Here is a 24,363-nt window from a genome sequence, read left to right as displayed (position 1 = left end):
TTGAACACTCCCAGAGTTGTGTCTTTGATTACAGGCAGAGCAGGAGTGTGGCTATTTAAAGAACGTGGTCAATATTCACGAGATATCCCTCCCACCACTGCAGCACCTCCCACCTGCCCTCGGCACCTCAGGTAAACTCCTAGATTCTGTTTACTGCTAGTGATTGAGAGAGAGGAGAGAAAGGAGAACAACCCAGGACAGACATCCCAAATCCACAAAGACAGTCACAGCAGTACCCCCTCCTGAGACCCACCCACAGAGTGCAGCAAAGCAGAGGTGCCAGAGCACTGCAGGACATGCCCTCTGCCCAGTGCTGGGCCTGTGATGTGCCACCTGGTGATCTGGGTGCCCAATTCATTTATTAGTATTGGTACAGTAAAAATAAAATATCTAATCCAAGCCTTTATACCGACAATTTGAGTGTTTTCTCATAATGTGTTCCCATGGCTCTAAACTGAAAGAGGGCTGATTTAGATTAGATATATTCAAGAAATCCTTCCTGGTGAGGAGGGTGAGGCTAACCAACAACCAAACCCCTCAATAACTGGGTGGTTGAGGCAGCCAAGCCTGAACTAACTCTGTTACTTGGTGGCTACACAGACAGAGAGAAGAGGAGTTTGGATCTGAGGAGCATCTTGCAAATTTCACTCTACCAAGATTACAAATAGTAACAACAACAAAAACAACAATTTACAGATAGACCAGCAGAAGCCACGGGCTCCAGAAAGGCCAAGCACTTTCTGAAAAATCCCACGATTTGCACATCAGGCAGGGATGGCCGTGACCTGGCTGCCACATCTCCAGAGCCCAGACAGAAGGAGTTTCCCTGTGATGAAGCCGTGCTGAAGGAAAAGCCTTTTTTTAATGAACCACACTAAAGAAATACCTTTTATGAGAGTAATTACTGCTTGCTGACAGACTTGATTTTTGTCGTCTTTTCAAGCTTCTTAACTGAGTTTCCACTGCGCTTCAGAGAAAAAAAAACCCAAATGAAAGGAGCATTTCCAGTAAAGCTTTTTGTGCATGCTGTGCATACACTGAAGGGGTGTCACCAAATGATTGTTTCAGTTTAGGTCAGGATGCCTAACACCTTCACACATATGAATCAACCACATGCCAGCTCCCAAGATACTGTATTTTAAGAGGTGTGATCTTGCAAGTTGCGCTTGAGCAGGTAACGGGTGGTGATAATTATGACAGAAATCCTAAAATTTTATTTACAGATATAGCCTCAAAGAAGAAAGTGGAGAAATCTCCCTTTTTAAAACGGAAATCGAGTGGCCATTTTAGAGCACCGTCTGCTGGGGTCCTGGCTTGTGTACAGACACCATGGAACCACAGGCTGCTGAAAGAGCAAGTGTGGAGGAACAGCCAACCTCCACACTCCTGTGGGATTTTGAGGAAGAGAGCTTTAAACATAGCCCTGACACTGCAGCATCTGACACCAGCCATCCCTGAGGATCCAGTCACCATCACACTGGGGCTTGGGAGCTCCTAAAAACCTACTGCAGGGCAGGGAACTGTGTCCCATAACAAACCAGTACAGGCTGTGCCTGGCTGTCCCAGCATGGAAAAGCTGTCTGAGAGGTAGTGGAGATACAGCTCCATCTGGTACTGGAGACACGGGCAGTGAAGGCAAGAGAGAGATTTGTGACAAGGACATGGAGGGACAGGACAAGGGGAATGGCTTCCCACTGCCAGAGGGCAGGGATAGATGAGATTTTGGGAAAGAATTGTTCCCTGGGAGGGTGGGGAGGCCCTGGCACAGGGTGCCCAGAGCAGCTGGGGCTGCCCCTGGATCCCTGGCAGTGTCCCAGGCCAGGCTGGACACTGGGGCTTGCAGCAGCCTGGGACAGTGGAAGGTGTCCCTGCCCATGGCAAGGGGTTGGAAGTAGATGATATTTAAGGTTCCTTCCAGCCCAAATCATTCTGGCACTCTTACAGAGTGCTAAACTCATGCAATATGAAACTGCACTTTATTTCAACCCTGCATTGTTAATGTCTTTTAAGTCATTGCCCCTGGACAGGAGCCACGGCAGGGCCACAGCAGCTCGTGAGGTCTGCCCCATGCTCTCAGGCTCAGCAAAGAGCTTTAGGAGTGCCCACAGCTCAGGGAAGCCCAGCAGATCTCCAGAGCACAGCAACCTCCCGAGCAAATGAACCGCGGCCGCTCTGAGGCGACAGCGCCCGAGATAATGGGATGGTAATTAATTAATTACACAGCCACAGAAGGAAACCCGGACCCACCCCACGTGACAAGCACGAGTGGCTGACAGGACAGATCCTCACTCACCGTGAGCAAGGACACCACCACAGAGCTCTCCAGCACTTCTGAGGAGGGAGCAACCACCACCTGCACACATTCATTGCTTCAAGGGGATGGAAGGAGAATCCAGCACAGGCACCACGTCTGCAAAGCAGCCACACCACTGCTCCTCCTGACATCCAATTAAAGTACCACAGAGCAGATCAACTCCTAACACCAGATACCAGCAAACTTGTGGAGTAACTTCTTCCTTTCCCACTCCATCACCCAACTCTGCTCCTAAAGAATTCCAGCCAGAAGCCTCATGCACAGCAGGACATCCCCCTTACACTTCTGCCCCTCCAGTGGATCCCCCCTGGGCCAAAGGAGCTTGGTACATAAATACCATCATCACCTATGACTCTATCTCCTGCTCCACACAACACATGCAGAAGCAAAGCTGCAAACCCAGAGATGGATTTCTCTGGAGAAGAAATTGAAGGCCAAGTTTCTATTGCAGCACCTTGACCAGCTACAGCCTGGCCCACCCTGGAGCACCAGCAGCCCCTCGAGCTCCCTCACCAACTCAGCCTGTGTTCCACGGGTTTTTTTGAGAAAAGAATCCTGTCTTTCTTGAGAAAGTGTCAGAGATGATGAACTGTGTCTGTCTGTGGTCTATTCCAGTGGTTAAAAACTGTTAGAAACATGTGGTTAAGCTCTTTTTTACGTCACTAACTTCCAGTCACTCATATTTTTTTAAGTTTGTGTCTCTTCTGTAGTTATTCCCAGGAACTTGGACTCCCCTTCTGACTATTTACATACTCTGTGAAATGTTTACCTAACGTTCCGTGCTAAACTGAAAATACCATTTTTGCTTGCTGGCTTTTTATTCAGCATTAATATCATCTTCTGTGGTGGGTATTTTTTGGCATGTTCTTAAATATTGCAAATCATTAACAAGCTGGATTGTAGAACCACATTAAAAAAAAATAAATCAGCAAAGAACAGGCACATTTCCTGGCATTAGCACTTAATTCTGAGACCTTTGACATATGTAATATACATAATTTCTAATGATGAGTGGAAGAGAAGCTCAGCTAACTCCCCAGCAGTTCAGGGGGGCGGGATTATGGAGGCAGGATAACCACAGGGGAGGGACAAATGCTCCTTAACGTGTCTCTCATACCAGCAGTTGGTAACAAATTGGATTTTAGCCAGCAGAACTGACATCTGTCCTTCAGAGAGTGAAACCATAAAGCACAGCAGTCTGGTACCTTTGTGCAAGGTGTACAGAGGACAGACCCAGGTAAGTAATCCACTATAAATGTAACTAATCCACAGTAAATTTAATGATGAGTGAGCTTGTGCCCAGTGTAGGATTGTTAAATGGGAAAAGAAACCAGGCAGCAGCTGAAGGCAGCTGATTTCTAGCTCTTGCCTCTGAAAGCCTCGCCAGTTTGGCTGGTGTGTGCTGTCCCCTTTACTGGGAACACCTTTCCCTGCCCTGTTACCTGGCTCTGCCCCGAAGTCACGGCTGTTTTGCCAGCCAAGAAAAGGAGCAACAGTTGGATTGTGTCTCATGGAACAGCTTGACTTTCCACCCCAGACTAGTTCCGGGCTGGGCTGTCTGATCCTGTGAGGAACAGCACCAAAACCCAGCAGCGAGCCCTGGGTTTCAGCAGGCTCTGCACAGCCGTGTTTGCTCCCCACGAGGGCTGGCCTGGCCTGGGGGTGCCCTCGCCTGGTTGCCGTCAGCCCACAGAGCTCGGAGCAGTCCCGGGGCCGCACCCTCCCAGAGCTGTTTCATCAGCTACGAAGCCCTGCCAGACCATCCCAACACATCCCAAAGAATTCCCCAGCAAAACAAGCTTTTGATTACCAAGAAATCAGGGAAAGCAAAGCCCCAGCAAACACCTCACCAATTAAAGCAAACTGCTGTCGTCTCCTTCCCCATTTCTCTAATGCCAGCGCACAGAAAACACCCCGTGAACTTGGCGAGCCAGGGACATTTCAGAGAGGAAAGTCCCTCCAGAAAGAGGAGAAAGCTCAGCAATCTGGCTTAAACTCAGGACATTTTATTCCAACACTAGAGAGAAATCACTGCAGGGACCTCAGCTCGCTCGGGTTATCCGGCCAGCACGAACTAATGCAAAACTTGTGTGCTACTTCATCTCTGCAGGAAGAGTTTGCCACCCCCAGACAAGTTCTTAGAGCTGGACTACTTCAAACAAGCCACATTTTAAGGGGAACTGCACTAACACAAGCACTGAATTAAGCTCAAATGCCAGCCTTCTACATTCTGCCTAAACATACTGCGAGGGCTTCTGCTGCAGAAAATTCCAACCCAACTTTGCTTTCAGTCCCTCCTCATTTATTTATTTTAAATATCGCTAATCCCTCTCTCTCTCGAAATCTCTCTTACGTCCTGGCTCGCTGGAGATCCATCACTTTGGGCACGAGTGATGGATATCATTAGTCTTGCATAGCTTAAGGAAATGGCAGCTGAAATATTTCACACTGAACATACTTCACAGTTTGAAATAAACCCATAAGGAAAATCTGCCAGAACACCTCAATTGCCTGGTTTTTTTGCAAACTGTAAAATAAACTTTGTCCTGAAAGCAGAAGGAGGACTTCCCAGCTCTATTTTCCACAAATAAGACAAACTCTCCCTGCCATGGGCATCCACTCGGCATCCTGCACAGCTCTGCTCCTTGTTGGGGGTTCTGCCCACCTTAGGGGGGAATGTTTTCTGGGGGTGATGAGTGTACAGATCCTGACCTGTGGAAATGCTTGTGTGTCCCAACCAGCTTTAAATGAGACCAGCAGCACAACCACACCAGGAAGAGCCCTCGTATCCTACCTGTTCTCTTTCTGCAACACCCAAAAATCTTGATGCAACTCAAAGTCATTTCACAGAGGAAAGCAAGAACAAACCTCACAGAGATACAGTTCCCTCACACCCTTCCAGAGCCAATGTGAGCCCTTGGAAATATGAGGTGACACTGGTGGTGAGGGCACAGTGGGGGAACCACAAGTATAAATGTGACTGTGGGGTCTGGGCTCACAGATGGCCTGGGGAGCATGGGAGACTCGGGGTCTGCCTTGCTGTCAGCACAGAGCTGATTTGGGTTCCTCCTGCATCCCTGTGGGAACACACAGTGCTGGGTCACTCAGCTCAGCCATGGCAGGAGCATGGATCCCATTCCCCATGGCAGGAGCACGGATCCCACTTCCCCACCGAACCGGCGAGCGCTGCGTAGGTGTGAGAAACAAGGAAGTCTGCAGACTCCCCAAAAGAAAAAAATAAAAGTGTAAGATCTTCTTGAGAGACAGAGGAATTAAAGAAAACCATAGCAACAAGTCAGTCCACCTACCCAAACCACCCACCCACCACCAGTTTCATTTGCTGACGCACTTCAAAAACAAGCTGGCTCCTACCCGCTCTGGAAGGTGAGCAAGCCCTGAGAGCTCATTAAATTCCCTTCTCAGCTACTCTTGTGTGCCTGCAGCTAGTGAGCAAGTGGGATATAAATAGAAGTTATATAACAGCGCTTTGTTGATTCCTGTGCTTACCAAAAAAAAAGGCAGCATGACCTTGTTTTGCTGAATAGCTTTGCCTCTGCCTGCTCGGGGAGGACTTTAATCCTGCTAGGGATCGTCTTGAAAGTTTATGTTGGACGTGGATCCCGTGGAGAGGAATTGGGAGAATTACTGATTTATCTCCCTGCTCCTTGCAGGACCAGGATCCCAGTGGAATGCTGAGAGGATTGCCACAGAGGAAGTGGTACCCAAGCGTGAACAACACAAGGCCACCACGACACAGCTGAACCCTGAGGCAGCGCCTCTTCTCCTTTTTTTCCACCTACACTGCTCAACCGCACAGACGGGCACCTCAAAACCCAGTGGAAGACTTCCCTTTGGGAAAAAAGACTGGAAGATGTTCTGCTGCAGGAATACTGATGGCCCAAACACACCTCAGAAAGCAGCAGGAGCTGCAGCTCAAGTGGAAAGTCGAGGTGGTATCGTTACCATCTCACCTCATCCACCCTCAATCTCACCCGTGCATTCCAGTGCCCTGAAAGAAAATGGAATCTCCCCTGCAGGAAGGATTGCTCACAGTGCATTATCAGAGGAGCTGGACTGTTCTGAGCATGATGGTATCCAACAGCTGTGGGACACTGAGACTTCACTGTGCTAAATACATTAAAATATACTCCAAGGAGATGGGTGTGCTCCTACAGGCTTGGCAGCCCAGTCTCCTCACAGGCTGTGAGGACAGAGCATCAGGACAGAGGTTTCTTCATGGCTACTGCAGGCCCTGTACTTTCCTTGGAAGGCAGCTGCACTATCAAGGAGGTCAGGATTTGCACAAAGTTTCCTTTCGGAGAGGGCTCTTTCACAAAAGGACAAGATCTCTGCCCACGGTTGATGATGCAGGTCCTTATCAACGTTTTTTTTTTTAATGTGATGTTCGTAACATACTCAGAATGTAAAAAAAAAAACAGAAAATGGAATCTCCCCTGCAGGAAGGATTGCTCACAGTGCATTATCAGAGGAGCTGGACTGTTCTGAGCATGATGGTATCCAACAGCTGTGGGACACTGAGACTTCACTGTGCTAAATACATTAAAATATACTCCAAGGAGATGGGTGTGCTCCTACAGGCTTGGCAGCCCAGTCTCCTCACAGGCTGTGAGGACAGAGCATCAGGACAGAGGTTTCTTCATGGCTACTGCAGGCCCTGTACTTTCCTTGGAAGGCAGCTGCACTATCAAGGAGGTCAGGATTTGCACAAAGTTTCCTTTCGGAGAGGGCTCTTTCACAAAAGGACAAGATCTCTGCCCACGGTTGATGATGCAGGTCCTTATCAACGTTTTTTTTTTTAATGTGATGTTCGTAACATACTCAGAATGTAAAAAAAAAAACCCATATGGTGTATTTTACCTTGAGGAAAAACACATTAAAACAGTGAAAGACACAGGTGATTGTTTAACACATTCCAAGAGCTTGCTTGGCTGTGCTTTCGTTTCCTAAACAGGCATCACTAAAACAACGAAAAAAAAAAGATATAACATCCTGTATCACAGAATTCTGCCTGTCAGAAACAAAAAAATTTAAGACTTCTTTTATCAATGATCAGAAGTTCTCAAGTGCTATTTACAGAAGTTTAGTGACCCAACGACATTCTTACCTCTGAAGCCTTTGCTTTATATACAATTGTCTGTGCTCACTGATATCTGTGACTGCTGCAAATATTGAAAGAAATAAATCTGATTTAAAAACTCCAAACCACAAATTAAAGCACTATTGCGTCACTAAGCCTACATTTTATCCCACCAGTACTCCTGTAACGTTTTGCAGAGTTTTCCCCTCATTTTGCAGGGCAGGTGCAGCCACATAAAAAAAGAAACAAAGTGTTCCTGCAACCAAACAGGACATTTTGGCCACAGTACTTCACAGCCAATGCTACAATGAGCTCAAGGACATAAACTTGTCTTGAAGTCTCTGCTCTCTCCAACCCAAGGGCTCCAGTGGCTGGTACCCCCCAGTGGGCTTCCCTGGGTCTCCTGAGTGCCAAAACCACAAAGAACTGGATAGCTCTGCATTCAATTCCTTTTGTGCACCAATCCTGCAATTATGAAATAACTATCAATCATCCCTGGACAGTCCGAGGCACAGAAAAGGAGACCACAATTCACCCTGGTGGGGTTTCCTCACTGGTGGCAAAACACGAGGAAAAATGTTGAGAAATGTCAACTGAGTCTGAGTGCGGAGCAAGACCAGGTTGGGATGGGAGAGTCGTGTGAGTCCAGGCCAGAATTTCCTACCAAACCTGACGGATGAGGAGGTGGCTTCTGGGATTTCTGTGTCCATGGCACCTCTTCCACAGGCAGCATGGCCACAGCCCCCAGCCCCACAGAACACTCAAGGGAAGGCACACAGATCCTCTGGGGAGGCTCAACCAACAGCTCTGGAAGTTCAAACAGCTCAAAGCCACAAGCTTTTTGCACAGTCACATCTCAAAGGAGCCTCACATGCTCACGGTGAGCTCCAACCCACCATTCCATACAACATGGATTCACTCTTGCCATGCTGTGATGGAGGCACAACTCTCCAGCTCACCACTTGTCTCAAATCAGGGTGGCCCCTGGTCCTCATCTCACACCCAGCTGCTGGGGAGAGGGGGCTATGAAGCACATCCTATCATCATCCTCTGTGCAAGAGCAGCAACTCTGCTCAGATGCCTTAAAGCCAGGAGCAAATCCCACTTCTTTCCTGAAAAATAATCGCCCTTTCCTTGTGTGCCAACTCCCATCACCCCACCCTCTGTGTTTGCAGCCCACCTTGGGGGACAACAATGGACAAAGGGGAACAAAGGCACCACCAGTCTCCGAAGTGGCAGACGTGCATTGTGTCACCTTGGGGCAGCACTTAAAAACTGCCTGAAACAACCAATGTCGTCAACCTCATTTTACCTTCCCCTGCTGAAAGCGCCAACATGTGCGTGTGGGTAATTTGTCACGCAAGCTGACTTTTGAGAAGATCCCTAATTAAAGGAGCAGAGTCTCCATGGAGAGGTGTTATGTAAGGGACTTTACTTGCCATTAACTTCCACCGACCAAGAAAACCCGAAACACAGCGGAGGTGAGGCAGAGTAGCGGCACATGGAATTTTTACTGAGCAGACAAGAGACGAGTGTTGCAGGACGAGTCCTCAGCAATTTCCTGCACTGTCACTCATGTGCCAAGGTTGCTGCACCAGAGGAAAGCCTGGCCGTGCTGCCACACGTGTGGGAGGGGATGGAGCGTTCATCCCTTCCCAAGGAGACGCAGCTCCGAGTGCCCATGAGCACCAGCACCCACCAGAGCATTCCTTGCTCTGGGGAAGGGAGCCCAAGGCAGCACCAGGACAGCAGCCAGGCACTGGCACCGGGGGAGCAGGGCAGGCTCAGCCCTCATCCTCCGGAGCAGAGCTTGGGGCAGCCCCGGGGCTGCTCAGAACCACTGAGCCAGCGCTCCCCTGGGGGATGCTCAGGGTTATATAAATTAATAAAGGGGTTGATGTAATTTGCAGCTCAGTGAGTTGCAGCATTTATCAAGTTAATTTGTTGTCTGGTGCTGACCCCGTGGTTCCACCTCTGCTTCTGTCTCCGTGCAAACGAGGGCAGGCCTCCCACTGAAACCCAGGGCTCCCGCTGAGCCGGAGTGACGAGCTGAGCTCACCAGGCACAGCCACCACCACATCACCACCATCCTGCTACCAAAGAACCTGACAGTGCTTCTAAGTTAATTCCAAAAGCTAAACCCCAGAAAGTTTCTACCTGGAGAGCTGGAAGTGGGCAAAGACCTTCCCAGAAGAGCTCATTTGCCACATTCACATTCACCCCTGCAGCAGAACGTGGAGCAGCGTGGGATTCACTGTGCCACACATCACCAGCTCAGCCTCCTTCCTGAGGTGAACCAGGAGCGTTTTCTCTTGTCCTGCTTCTCCCCCACATTAATTTTCTTAACAATAAAAAATCCCTCCTGCCAATTACAATAAGGAACCTTTCGAGATTTGCTTTTCTGCTGGAGTTGGCAACCACCTACTTTGCCTACCCTTAATACTGGCCCTGCCTGCACCTAATGAAACAGCAACACCTATTCCAGTTATCCCTTCCCAGCATCATGGGGATCTGTTCTCCCACGGAAGCTCATGGGAGTTACCCGGGAACTCCCATTATTAACCGTATTACAATCAACATGTGCAAGTTCCTGTGTGTTGGTACAAACCTTCTGCTTCACTTCAGGCTGAATCAATTTCCCTTGTGAAAACCTGGAGTTAAGAAAATGCCATGCAGGGGTGACACGTTTCTGGCTTTGCTGCCAAAGAGCCTTTTTTACATAACCTGTCCCTATCCCACCACTTTCCTATTCTCAAAGGCCTGCAGACAGAGGCAATTGAAGTTCAGCAGAAATTATTCAAACTGAGCACAGAACAAACTTGTTTGGGACACTATCAATCAAAAGCTGCTTAAAATAACCAAAAAATTTGTGAAATGAAGATAAACTCTGTTAGACCTCAAAGACAAAGCTGGCTGGTTTGGCTAGGTCATCTTTCCCAATGACTAATGCATCTGATGCAAAATGAACACAGTCATTAGTCCAGAGACTGAGGATGACTCTTCCACTGGCATTTGCTGGAAACTGCAGAAGAACTGCAGAAAAGCCACTCTGAGGTTGCAGAGATTGCCAAGCCCTACCTACCCACTCTGCAAAACTTACCAAAAGAACACAGATTACAGAAAGACTGGGATAAAACACAAGGAAAGTATTGGGTTCATTTTCCTAAGTGCATCTAGTTTCCACAAGCAGCCAAATTTTGCAGAGTGTTTTGTAAAAATGAATTCCTGCTAAGGGGAGACCATCACTTTGCTGCACTCAGTAAATCTTCACTGTGTCATAGCCAAAGGCTGCTATACAAAACCCATCAGCTTTGCAGATTATCAAGTACCCACACAGCTCTCCTGAACAGCTGGGCTGCACCCAGGGCCCTCTGCATTTTGAGCCATTCTTCCTACATGGAGACAGCAAAGCTTGATTACACGAGTTCACTGTCTCAGGATACCAGTTTAACTTGGCCATCACACCACTCAGCAACTACCCTGGGAGATACAGCCCTGAACTGATTTTACTGAAGAGCAAGCCTCCACCTTCGCTTTGATTCCCAGCGTGGAGCCAGCTGTTCTCCCAGAAGTTAAACTTTGTGGCTGGTGTTTTCCCCATTGGAGTTCCACTGACTTGGCTCTCTAAAGCCCTACTGAAGCTCAGAGTGCTGAGGACGTGCTGTTCCCGACTGCCACTGCCAGTGTCCCACGGGCCCCCATGTGCTGGAGCCGCTGCAAGGCACCAGAAATCCCTCTCCCTACCACCAGTTTAACCAACGTGGAGGAAAGCCACAGACCATGTCTGTGCACTGATTATGCTCCTTTTTTGCCACGAAGTCCATGGAGTGTTCTAGCATGGAATATCCACATCCCAACGACTCCATGGGATATTTTCAATAACATCCCATTCGAGCTTTGCATGCATGAGTAAGAGCTGCTGGGTGTGTCTGAGCCCTCAGAGCTCACAGCTGTAGGCATCACAAGTCGTTTGGTCCCGAAAACATTCTGTACTTAAAAGCAGCCCACACTCCAGCAGAGCCCCCTCCCAGCCCATCCTGCCGGAGCACGCAGATGCACCCGGGGACTGCTGGCTGCCTGGAGTCTACAGACACCTGCCAAGGACTTATTCCTGAGTGGGAAAGGGTAGAAAATAACCACTCTGGGTTGTGGAAGCACATCTGTAGAGGCTGGAGTGCAGCAGGACCTGGCAGGAGTGCACGGCGCAGGGTGGAAGCACCACTGCCCTGAGAGCCATCATTCCTGACCGCAGGGCTGTTCCACAGCTGCCCAGCTCCCGGTTTCAGACAGCAAATGAAAATGAAACTATCTCCCTTTTGGGCAAAGAAGGTGTCTTTGGAGATGGACTGCAGATTTTCCTGTTGATTTTCACTGGGTGAGCTAAGGAATCTGCTTCCAGCATGGATTTGTGCACAGTGGGAAGTGACTTTGCTCAATCCTTTAGCACTGGGGTCCAGCACAAGCAAAGGATCTCTCCCCATCAGGCTGGTGCTGAGTTTGTTTTTCCTTCCAGCATGACAGTGCAAGGTTACCTGAGGCTCCCCGAGAGCTGTAAAGATGAAAGCTCAGCTTCCTCTACATTAGAGAAGAGCAGGAAATTTAAAGGCGTGACTGTCCCCCAGGAATGTTAATCCTGTCACTGCAGTTTAAGGTGACACAGGATTTTCAGCACTCAATTTCCGCTTTGTCTTTTGCACAGAAGTTTCATTCCAGAGCTTATACACAGGGGAATAAGGAGGGTACTGACTACAGAGACAGACTGAAGGAGCCCAGAGACATTGCCTGTCCTCTCAAGGGAAGCTTGCATCGACACAGGAGGTGCTGCTGTAGGGATCTACTGTGTGCTTTAACCACAACAGTCAGTTATAACTGGCCAGGACTCAGCCCCACAGACAGATTGCAAACACAACACGTGCAGAGCCAAAAGAATAAGATATCACATACTCAATCATCTTTGTATGCAAGTTTTGCTGGAATAAGGTTTTACTTTCCATTTGGAAGAATGTAAGAGCTCGTTGGTGTGTGTTCATTAATCCACACCAGGGACAATTTTCATTTAGGAGAATCTAATCCTTACTGAAAACATGGAAAGGAAGAACAGTGAGACTGCAGGAGAGCAGTGGTGGTCTGGAGTTTACCATACACTTATTTCAAATTCCAGTCTGAAATTTAACAGCTCATTGTAAAAGTCCCTGAGCACACTGCAGTTGCTTAAGTTATTTGTAACAGCAGTCAGTAACTTACCTACAAATCTGTTTTATTATACATTCCTCTATATTGCCCTGGGAAAACACCTCAATTACCCAGTGCCCATGCAAACATTTAATAAGTTCACTTTTGCATGGCAGACACTAATATTTCCCTTAATTACAGGTCAAAGATCATTCAGTCATTTCCCCTCCCACCTCCTTAACCCTCTAAAATTTCCTGGATTTCATAAAAACATTTCCCTTCCCGACACGGTTCAGTCACAAGACAGAGTTTTCCATTTCCCTACCTGTATCGTGGTGTTCCCACCTTCCAGCAGGGCAATGGCCAGCAGGATGCTCTCGTGGAAGACTCTGTCACTGGTGGCATTCATGATGAGATCTATGACCAGGTTGGAAGCACCTTCTTTATCCAGGTGACACTGGACATCTGCCAGGCTCATCTCCCCTCGGCTCATCGAGCTCGACCCGGAGCTTCCTCCTATAAAGGTGATCATGAGAAACAGGTTGGCACTGACCCCAGGGGGATGGCAAAGCCAGGCTGGACAGGGCTTGGAGCAACCTGGGATAGAGGAAGGCATCCCTGGCTCATGGCAGGGGTTAGAACAGGATGAGTTTTAAGGTTTCTTCCAACCCAACCCATTCTGCGATTCCATTAGTGACTTTTCTAGCAATGGCCTCAAATTACATAAACTTCACTGTATAGCTGACTTCAAATGGAATTTTTGCCCATCCTACCAAACAAACTCTCAGCAATACCACAAAATGCTTTTGCTCCAGACACAGTTAGTAATCTGACATCCTTACGGGCACATTTCTTAGACGTTATTGCAAACATTAAATTGATCGGTATTTCTAAGTACATTTATTCAAAGCAACGCCACAAACGTCAAGCCAACCCAAGGCAGTCACTGGAAACTACAAAGAGCTCTGTCTGCTAGTTTTGTCCTCAACTGCAGTCACCCACGTGGACAGTTCTACTTTTTTTAGGAGTTCAGAGGAAGAACCATGAGGGAAAAACATCCTGATTTCAGCTGTGAGGTGCTGATTTTCCAGGAATACAGAGCCCCAGAGCATGGGAAGGGCAGCCCCAGGGGTGAGCAGAGCATGTCCTACCTCCCGGGCCGGCCTTGCCGGAGCCGCCGGCGGACAGGGGCCCGTTGCCGAAGGTGGTGAGGCTCTCGCGCCGGCCGGCCGCTCGCACGTTGCCGTAGTAGCGGTTCACCAAAACCTGCCTCAGGGCCTCGCCCTGGAGTCAAAGAGCAGAAGGAAATCAGGATGGGAGCTCCGCGAACAAAGCAACCACCCATGTTCATTGGCAGCAGGGCTGCTGTTACCAGTACCCTTCTTGTGGTGAGGGAGAGGGGAATGAAACCCTGGAGAGTTGGAAAAATCCACCGAGCAGCTCCCAATGTGCTGGGGCAGGCTGCAACATGGAGGGGTCTCACGGGGCTCAATAAGATGATGAGTTCCCCCATGCAGCACAGAGACAGCTGCAGCTTAGGTTTTGCATAAAGCTTTCTAGACAGATTTAATTTTCAGAAAGTTTTGCTTTAATTAAGTTCTATTGTCTCAGCCTTAAATGCAAGAAAGTTGCATCTGTACAGCACCAACACAAAATCAAGAGGTGGATTAGAGGAAGAGGAACATTGGAAATGATTCTGTGAGGAGCAATCCTATCTCCTCACACCTCTCCTGTTTTGCCATCCCACCAAGCCCCTAGGGCTGTGTGCTCTGTTGTCCCTCCAGCAGCAGCTGACATGATCCACCAGCTGCTGAGCGGAAACCCGAGCGATCCCGCTGGATCCCGGCTCTTTGTTCCCTGCTGGCAGGTGCCCGAGTCACGCCAGCCCTCCCATCCCATCCCAGCACACAGCAGGTCCTCACATAACCCCAAATCCTGGGAGCACCGGGAGCTCCGGCACAGCCCCCAGCACAAGCCAGCGGAGATCCAACATCTCCAGGTGGAACGTCACCCCACTGCTGTCACTTCAGCCTTCACAGGAATTCCCAGGAATTCGGGGAGCCGGACAAAGCCAGTGGCACTGCCAGCGGCGACAGCACACAAACACCGCATGGGGATTAAGGGATTTTTGTAAAGTCTTTGTGCACAAAGGAAAACGGGATTATTGTCACCAGGAGCTCCTGCCCTGCTAACGGCAGCGTGGTTACAGCAGCACCATCCCAGGACAGTGCTGCAGAGGGGAGGGAGGGGCTTTTCTGGGGATTCAGAAAATAGACAATAATTAAAAAAAAAAAATTGATCTAGCCAAAAATAATTTCATGTTAAAAATATGTCCAATGAACTAAAGCATGTTATTTTTAATTCTATTCACAAAACTTGTGTTTGTCACTGATTTTCAGTTGTATTTCAAATTAAATTGGTTGTCTGACTACAGATTCAAGGTGGCATTTAATACATTAGCTGTCATAAAAGTGAAGTCTTTTCAAACTTTCACAGGAGGCCCTTAAAACACAAGTAAACGGAACAACATAAACGTGCATTAATTGGCTTGTACAGAACTCCAGCCCTGCTGCAGTCCCACTGATTTGATACACAGCTGGCGCTGTGAGGGTCACTTCAAGAAATCCTTATACCCCAAAAGAAAAAAGACAAAAGCCTGTCTGATAATCAGGTTCTTCACCAAATTTCAGAAATCACTTCCACAGGGAGAAGCCCAACACATGCCTGGAGCTGGCAAGGGATCTCTGCCCTCCCCACAGGGCTGGGGCTCAAGTCAGGGCTCCCACTGCCACCCTGTCACCACAATCCAGCAGCATAGAAATGGTTCCTGTGGATTATCAGTGTGAAAGCTGCAGCATGGGAGCTGCATTTTATGGGATCAGATGGGGAGGGAGCAAGTGTCAGGGAACAGGATGTAAAGTAAACACGAAGTCAGTGTTCCAACCAGCTGCTTCCAAAAGCTCCCAAACAATAGAAAAAAAAGGGAAATTCCTGTGGAAGCAACAGCAGAAGGAGATGAGCACTTCTCCAAGGGGCACAGGCTTCCCATCACCGCTTGGGCCAAAGAGTGAACATGTGGGACAGGCAGGAGACAGCTCAGAAGCTCCAGCAAATTCCCGTCCCGGAGGAGCTCCTGTGACTGCCAGCAACATGAGAGTGTTTAGTACATGAGGCAGTGCTGTACCCACCTCCCTGCTCCCAGCCTGGCAGGTAGGGGAGGCTACGTGACAGAACAAGGCCAAGCCAGACAGAAAAACCCTGAATTACATCTTCCTTGTACATGTGCACCGACTAGAAAGGCAGCTTGACACCCAGATGGGCCCTAGAACACAAATGGTTACAAGGGAGCTCTCACATTAGCTTTCTCCTCCTCTGTTGAACTAACTGGCAGCCATCGTGTCAGCTGGCATTTAATCAGTAATTTCTACCACTTACTACACAGATAACACACAGCCAGCCTCAAGAACAGCTGCTCAGCAAACTCCACCTTGCCTGAATTCAGGAGGGCAACCAAAGCTCCTGGAGCTGCCCCCAGATTCTCCTTCTGGCCCCTTGTGGAGCAGGAAGTGATTTCTATTCTATGGTCAAAATAGTTGGGGCGAGCGGAGAGCTGACCAGGACAGACCTGCAGCACCTCTGGTGTCTGTAGGTGTTGTGTATCCAAAACAAGACAAATCACCAGAAAATACAAGCAGGAACAAGTATCAAGCAGTTGCTTCTAGTCAGAATGTGCTGGTCCATGGTTTCCCAGGTCTGGCAATACACAGTCAGCAGCACTTCACATTCTAACTGGGAAGAAAAGCTTTAGTTCCCACAAATTTATCCAAACCCATGGTATCAGCTAAGAAAATATGAGCATGTGATCAAAGTAAAAGGGAGAAAATATAAGCGGTATTTAAGAAATGTTCTAATTAATTCAGCTGCAGTGCTTGGCTCCAGAACAGCTCTTTAACCATCCTGTTAGTGCTGTGCACCACTTTGATGAGGGCAGTGTGCAAACAAATATCAGATGTTTGGCAGTAACCAGAAAAATCAAATATGGTACCTAGAAAAAAACCCAACAGTGTCCAGTTTCATCTGCATTCACCACCAGGTAAAGTAAGAGTGAGTCACACAGAGCCATCACTGTACATGTACCAGCAATGCAGGTGCAACACACAACTCTAAGCGATATCAGAAACCTGTTACAAGCTTTAAAACAGAGCACCTTTGATATTTTAGGGTGAAGCAGTTGTAAGTTGCTGCTGTTGTGTTCCCAACTGCAAGAGCAGAAGAAATGGAGAAAGGGACCAACGATGCTGATTGTGCAGCTTGGCTGGGTACAAAGGGGTGGTGTGGCCAGAGGAGCCAACTCCATGAGCACTGATTAATGTCAGCCCACGAGTGTCACCACCCAAGGGCAGTGTTCTGACAGTGTGAATGGAGCACACCAGGGCCTGAGTTTAATTCGGAGCAGCCAAGCACTCGTCCCTTCCATGTAACCCCAGAGAAGGGCTCCAGCACCTCATGCTGTAAATATGGCTCATTTTTTAGATCTTCCAAGAGCCCAACAGCCAGCACTTAACCCCACAAGCTCCTTACATGACTTAGGCTTCGCTGTTTACAAGGGAAAGGTAGAGATTAGTTCTGAATGTGCTTGACTGCTGTACATACCCTTCTATGGTCCTCCAGTTGCCTCTGTGGTAGACTTTGATCAAGCTCCTGCTGTGCGTGCAGAAAGTTCATTTTAAAGCAGAACAACACTCAAGAGACACCAACATCTTGGCACTCAGGGGAATATTGGGGAAGTCACAGCTCGATGCAACAGGGGGAGATGAGGGAGATGGACTCACAAGCCATCGAAACAGGACACCTGCCCTCTGCCAGCCCTGACCCCTCTGCTCTGCCACCCTCACACACCCCCCTGGCATGCACGTGTGCCAGCAGTCCCGGGTTCTGAGGAAACACAACGTCTGTCTGGTGTCACAGCTCCCAGGGACACACACAGGTTTTCGGGGAGTTCAGCCCACGCATGCCCATGCACAGACACAGGTACACCCCCCCAGCCCACTGGACACACACTCTGGGGGTGAGGGGCTCCAACACATCCCACCGTGGTCACTGAAACTCATTTGAGACTGGGGAGGGCCTTTGGAACAGCCTGGGGGGCTCCCTTCCAACTCAGGGACGTCAGTGGGGAGTCACTGAACAGAGCCCCTTGGCACGTGCACGTTTCCCAATCAAATCTCTCCCATTTCAGACATTCATTTTCAGGAATGCAACTCCCACTTTGCAAAGCTGAAGCACATTGAGGTTTTGCTGCTTTAAAGCATCTGAAAAGGTGTAGAATAACTGTTCTACACAGGGACCCAGCAGAAACCAGGAGCCATCTCCCAAACATCTCAAATCCATTTGATGACCACTCAGAGTTTTGGGTTACATTTAAACACTGTTCCACAAAAATTACAAATACAAAGGTCTAAACCACCACAAACATTTCTTTTTCTACATGATTTCACATTTATAATCTTCACAGCTCAGAGAATCAACACTCTCCCAGATTTAGACTTCCATGCTGTTTCACTTAGGTTTGCACTGATTTGGCACCAGTTGTACAATGGAACAATGCCATGTCTGGATGTCCCATGAATTTCAAAGGAATTTAAGATTTGATAAATTTTCCTGCCTTCTTTTTGGCAAATAATCTGCTTTATGCACATAAAGGACATGTTCCCACATATCCAGTTCCCCTAAAACCAGTGACCTTGACAATATGCAGTGATCCTGATCATCCACTGGGCCATTTTAAATGGGACACCAGTTGCTCTGGAGTTATGAAGCTTCCATTAACAACTTCTGACACCTCCCTTTCTTTTAAGCATTTAAGTTTTTAAGTACATGAGGCAAAGGGAAAACCAAATTCTGCATTAGGAGCCAAAATGAAGTCTCATTTTGCCAATGCACGAAAATTTGAGAGGAGACCTTTCCCAGTGCCACCCTTAAAGCATAAGGGAAATGGCTGAAAGGAACAGACTTAGGATGAGTTTACTTTTTTTTTTTTTTTGTGTTTTCAGACTACCATGCTGATGCTGTATCGGATTAAGGGACTTCAACAAATCTGCTCATTTCCACTGTCTAACACCACGCAGGAACACACATTTCACAGGGGTTTTTACCAACAAGACACTCCACTAGGACTACTGAGACACCAATATTTGTGTGCTGTACAAATATAGGTGGCTGACACACCTCTACAGGGCTCTCCGTTTCTGGAGCTTGCGGCAGCTAGTTGAAAGTAAAATGCAGAAAAATTAGTCATCCCTCCAGAATCTTTCATCCCAACAGCAATCCAGTGGTCAACAGTGAGGGGAAGGGAGCTGGCAAAGCACTTGACTTCAGCTGAATCATCACAAATGAATTGTAGCTGTAATTACTGTTTACACCCTCCCACCCTGCTCCTGAAAGGGCCACATTTGGAAAATTTTGCAGGTATGCTTTGAACATCCCAAACTGCTCTGCATGAACTCAGAGGCACAAGCAAAGAAATGTAATTGCAGGCGCCCAGAGCACTTTTGGGGACCACACGCCCAGGATCCGTGACTGGAATGCTGCACATCCATCCCAGTGGGGAGGAGGAGGAAGCCAGGGCTGCGTATCACAAAGGCAGCAGCCTCATAATTTTAGTTTAAAAAAAATGTATTCTGTGGATTCTCATCTATAAACATACTTTTCTCATGATGAAAGAGATAAGGTACAGCACCAAACAGGAACAATGAAGTAAGGGCCTGAATGGTGACAGCTTTTCAAATTTAAAATGCTGATCTTCAACTGGAACAGATGAAGACAAGTAACTTTTATCTAGCTGAGCACAGACACACAACAGAGAGGTGAACATTCAAACTCAACTGCTGATTTAATTGTGGGGAAATTGCTGTAACTTCCCAGGAGCAGACACCAGGAAATAACACATCCACAATCCTGTAACCCCAAACTGAGCCACGCACTCATGGCCACGTCTGCCCAGAGGCCGCAGGGATGGACAATGGAGCACAGACTGGGAGAGCAAACCAGGATCTGCTGCAGCCTGGGGAATGCCCAGCAAAGGGAGAGGGAGGCCACAGATCCAGGAGTAGGGATAATGAGACTCCACTTCCCAGGAAGGAGCCCCAGGAGTGAGCGCTTCTCCCGCCGTGCTCCACAAGCAGGGGCTCCTTGGCCAGGAAAAACCCTTCTCCATTCTCCTCCTAAGGGACTTTACTCCTGGCCAGCTTCCACGGCCTTTGGTAGTCGCTTCCTTGCATTGTCACCACTCCTGGACACGTCTCAAGCATGCAAACTCCTTCTCTGGCCAAATGGAAGCCGTGAGGACTTAATCCAGAGGAGCACAAGTGAGCAGGAAGCAGCTCGTTCCTGCAGAGGAACACACCGTCCCTGCCCTGCCCGCTGCTCCCAGGCTGCACCCGTGTCAGGTCATGGGGAGCCTGGGCACATTGTCCCGACTGCAGCACTGCCTGGGGCACAGGAAACATCCCTGCCTTCTCCAGGAGCCAACAGCAGCAAGGAAACTGGGCCTGTTCCCCTGCAGGGGAAATGAGGTCCCTTCCTCCAGGGGAGGGGAGACTGGAGCTGACAGGTCAAGTGGACATGACTGCTGGACTCAGGATTCCAAACAAAAGTTTACTTCTGGCACTGGCAGAGGTTTCCCAAAGAAACTGGATGATTTTCCATCCCTTCAAGTGTTCAAGGCCATGCTGGATGGAGCTCTGAGCAACCTGGGCTAGTGGAAGGTGTCCCTGCCCAGGGCAGGGTGTGGAACTGGATGAGGTTTAAGGTCCCTCCCAACCTAAACCATTCTGGGATTCCTGGGCTGATAGCTTGACCCCATTTCAACCAAACATACGTGTACATTTTGGGGTTGAAAAGCAGCACAGATGAAGAATCAGCACAAAATTAGTTTGCTCTTTCCCAAGCTAAAATTACATATTCCAGCTCACAAATTCCTGTGCCTTCCCTCTGTGGCACAGACAGCACACCAAAGCCAGCCCCACACACTGCCCCGGGCAGTGCCTGCGTGGGTCATCCACAGCAGCACAGCTCTCAGCAATCTTCCAGTAAGAATATAAACTCCAAATCCTGAAATCATTATTCTCTGAGTCAAAAATGGGTTCAAATAGCAAAGAATCATTGAGCTATTGTTGCTGTGCTACACTTTGCACTCTCCTGTGTGCTGCAACAGCAAAGTATGACCTTATGCTTTACAAGGATTGAACAGGGTGGGAGAGCAGCCCAAAGCAGTAACTGTCCAAGATTTCTTGTGCCTCCATATATTTCAGCTCTCCAGCTATATAAGAAAGTGATAGTTTAGGGGGCAGGGGCAAGTTTGTGGAATACGAAACACAGCCAGGTGAGCAGCAGGATGCAGTGGACAGCTTTTAAACCAGAACCCAGAGTTGCTGTGCAAAGCCTGTCTTCCTTTGAAATTTCCACTCCCCCAAGGCTGGCCAATAAACCACTCCTCATGAGCCATGACTGGAGATGTACAGGAACTGACCCTCTGGTGACCGGAATGCTTCCAGCATCCGTTTCCCCAGCACAGGCCACGTGTGCTTCCCAGAACGGACTGTCTGACTCAAGAGTGGATGTATCACCACCAGAGCACGTGACAGCTCCAGGGCAAATTCACTACATCTCAATTTCTGAGATACAGATGAGCTTTCCATCCTTTTTCTTTACAGTTTGGAGGAATTCACCCAAGTTTTATTCTAATTTGCTTTCAAAACAATAATCAGGATGAAACTTATCTAATCCTTCCTTCACAGAAATTCAAACTACTACTGTGATGGAGTGGAAAAGCAGAAGGATTTTCATTCAGGTCTGAAGCATCAGAATTGCTTTTCTCCATTTTTTTTTAAACTCAACTATGCAATAAACACCCAGACCACTGAGCACTGAAAAGGCTTGAAATGCATTTAAAAGGCTGGTGGAGATTCCAGTTCACATACCGGGCCTGCTCCAGAGAGTGGCTTCAGCAAAACAGGCTGGAAAGCATCACACATTGTAAATAAATGAGAGGGAAATAATCTTATCAGAAACCCCCCATGTTTGTGAGAGCACACAAACACACATTCAAAAACCTGGTCCTTCTCTCTTCAGCCTCACCAGACTTTGGAATTTTGACAAAATAACGGACAAACGAGCACAATTCCAAGCACAAATCTCCTACGCTTCAGGCCGCCCCGGAGTTCAAAGGACTGAGAGGTGACAAACCTCAGACTGCTGAACTGCTGACACTTTCCAAACTTCCACACAATTCCTTCAGGTCTTTCTCCAAACATCCCTCTCAATGGGACAGGAAGGCAACCAGCTGGTGCAAGGCAAGAGTAAACTGACACCTGTCCTGGGAGGTCCTCACTCAACACTGAGCTCTTTGAGGAAGCTGAGCCAAACTCCATGGATTTGGCTCCACAGATAACACAGTGGTGAGGAGTGGGAAGCCCTGGGCCATGCAGGAAGTCGGGTTCAATCACTGAGAGGTCCCTTCTGGTCCCGAAATCTGTGAATTCAGGAACTGACCCAACTCTGTGCATATGGCATCTCATTACTGGGGTGGCAGGAGGAGACATTTGGCAGAAAGAAGGAAATAAAAAGGGAAAAACACAGCTACAGAGTCAGCCAAATAGCACATTAAGCTTTTGATAGCCAGGCTTTACATCCAGATGCGAGGAACTGGAGTGAAGATGTCAGCTGAATGTTATTCTGAAGCCTCTGCCTCGGCTCCTGCACTGCTATCTCCAGCATCAGCTGGAATTCCAGTGGGAATGGCTGTTCAGATTGAGTCCTGCAAGTCCCTTTCCACTTTTTCCTCCCTTCTCTGAACTTCTCTGCTTTTCCCTTTGAAATACCATCAGCTCTTCCTTGAAAGGCACACAGCAAAAGCAGCACCTTGTCTGATTTGTGGCAACAGACAAGAGCACAAATTATGTTGCTGTCCTTCATAACTCTTTAAAAATACCACAGAACTCTGTGCAGCTTCCTTGCCAAGTCCCCTTTGTAAAGCCAACACTGTTACCTTGTGGAGCTGAAGAAAAATTTGGATAGGAAATTTCTAGCCCCTGCAGATGATCTGTAGGTGTTTGTCAAACAAGCATTTGACTTGTTATGGAGAAGTTTCAGGGCAGAGGGGAATAACTGGGACCCAGGAGCACTGAACTGCTCTGACAAACTTCCCACATTACATTTCCCCCTGTACAGACGTTGCATTTTCAGGGATGGAGGCTCTCAGACCTGCCTAAATCGGGCAGAAGAAGGAGACATGGGGCAGCACCTTGTCCTGACACAGGTTCTCCAGAAGGCACGTGGGATTTTGGGGGCAGGGGCAGCCCCCCAGCTCCCTGAGCCTCCCAGCCCTGGCCTCACCACACACCCAGGGCAGGGACCCAGCTGAACATCCTCCCTCTTCTCAGGGAATGTGCAGAGACTTTGTGCACTGCCAGTCGAGGAGGTGGCAAATCTGGCACAAGGGCTGCCAGTGCCTGCACTCAAAGGTCACCAAGATCTGCCTACGGGAATGCCTTCCCTCATTTTCCAGAGTTTTCAGTGGAGAAAACATATTTTAACTTGGGCTGGGACTTTCCAGGAGCTAGAGACCTCAGTGTCTGCCCTTCAGTGGGAGTGCAACCACTTCCTCCTCTTTAAATCCGTGATCTTGCAGGACCTCTACAGTAACTGAATACAGTAAGAACTCCTTTCACAACACATTTTACAGCAGCAGTTTTAATTAACCAGTAAGATGGTATAACTATTATTTTTTTGGTGACAAGTAACTATAGGAAATGTTCCAGTCTCCTTTTCCAAAGAGCTCACCAATTCCAGTCCGTGTTAAAAAAAAGCCCAGTCCAAAGATTGCAGGATTTCTCAAGGGGAAAAAAAAATATAAAGCAGCCCACAAAAATTTATGAGTGCCTGCATTTCCTCTGCTTGAGACATAACAAGTGAAGCACTGTCTAAGTGCAAAATACACAAGAGAAATGACTGTGGAGTAAGCTCTCTGCAAGGAAAATAATTCCCAAGTGCAGCTTTCCAGCTCTGAAAAGGTTAATACACTTCCTGATTCCAATCAAAAATGCATAAAACAGCACATATTTTGCACCTTAGCCACTCAAATTTTAGTTTATCATAGATGAAGAGCAGTGAGAAGGTTAATTCAGGCAACCCCTTTGAACCAGGATCTTCAGTTCCCTTTTCACCTACTTGAAACCTCAAAACCAAAGGAAAGAGGTGAAAAAACCCCAAACCTAAACTCTACTGAGCGGGTCTGCAAGTGTATTTTACTGGATAGAGCTGCCTTTAAATGTATCAGCTGCATAAAGAAGTGTCACTACTGAAAAAACAGGTAAAACCCCAGCACAACCCTAAAAAATACCTCAGTAACTACAAGGGGAACTCCGTGTGCTTACAGAGTTCTGCTGGATTTGGTTGGATGGTTGCTGGCCCCTACCCCAGCCCTGAGGGTTGGGGGGGAGCAGCAGAGCAACCCCATTTCACCCTGGAAAATGAGGCAGAGCTGCAGTGGTGTGGGATCAGCCTTGGGAAGCAGCAGCAGCAGCAGCCCCAGGCTCGGCCGCTACCGGCACAGGCTGCGGGCCAGCGCCGGTGCCTGTAAACATCCCCAGCGCCTTTATTGGCAATTACTGCTGAAGGTCACACATCAGCAGCGGGCCTAAATTCCAGGAAAAAAAGCTCTTCTTATGTAACTGCTGCCTGAATGTTGGCAGGTGCCCAGCGGAACAGCTCACTGCAA

The 24,363-nt window shown here is 48.3% G+C and overlaps 1 protein-coding gene across 11 annotated transcripts in view; it reads right to left on the bottom strand.

Moving 5' to 3' along the window:
- The window catches only part of ITPR1 (inositol 1,4,5-trisphosphate receptor type 1), a 156,815-nt gene that overhangs the window by 43,954 nt on the left and 88,498 nt on the right, over positions 1–24,363 (bottom strand). For 6 of the 11 annotated variants that reach the window (XM_017735227.1, XM_017735229.1, XM_017735230.1 and 3 more), the window contains 4 exons: positions 18,813–18,848; positions 17,238–17,288; positions 13,736–13,868; positions 12,910–13,100 (listed from right to left, as the gene is read on the bottom strand). In XM_017735227.1, the coding sequence (XP_017590716.1) occupies positions 12,910–13,100; positions 13,736–13,868; positions 17,238–17,288; positions 18,813–18,848 (411 nt within the window). The remainder of the gene's footprint in view (positions 1–12,909; positions 13,101–13,735; positions 13,869–17,237; positions 17,289–18,812; positions 18,849–24,363) is intronic. The other 5 variants (XM_017735232.1, XM_017735237.1, XM_017735239.1 and 2 more) reach the window with 2 other exon arrangements.

The sequence above is a fragment of the Corvus brachyrhynchos genome, unplaced genomic scaffold (genome assembly GCF_000691975.1).
Source record: "Corvus brachyrhynchos isolate BGI_N302 unplaced genomic scaffold, ASM69197v1 scaffold95, whole genome shotgun sequence".
Classification (NCBI taxonomy): Eukaryota; Metazoa; Chordata; class Aves; order Passeriformes; family Corvidae; genus Corvus; species Corvus brachyrhynchos.
This window is presented reverse-complemented; position numbering and strand designations above follow the sequence as displayed.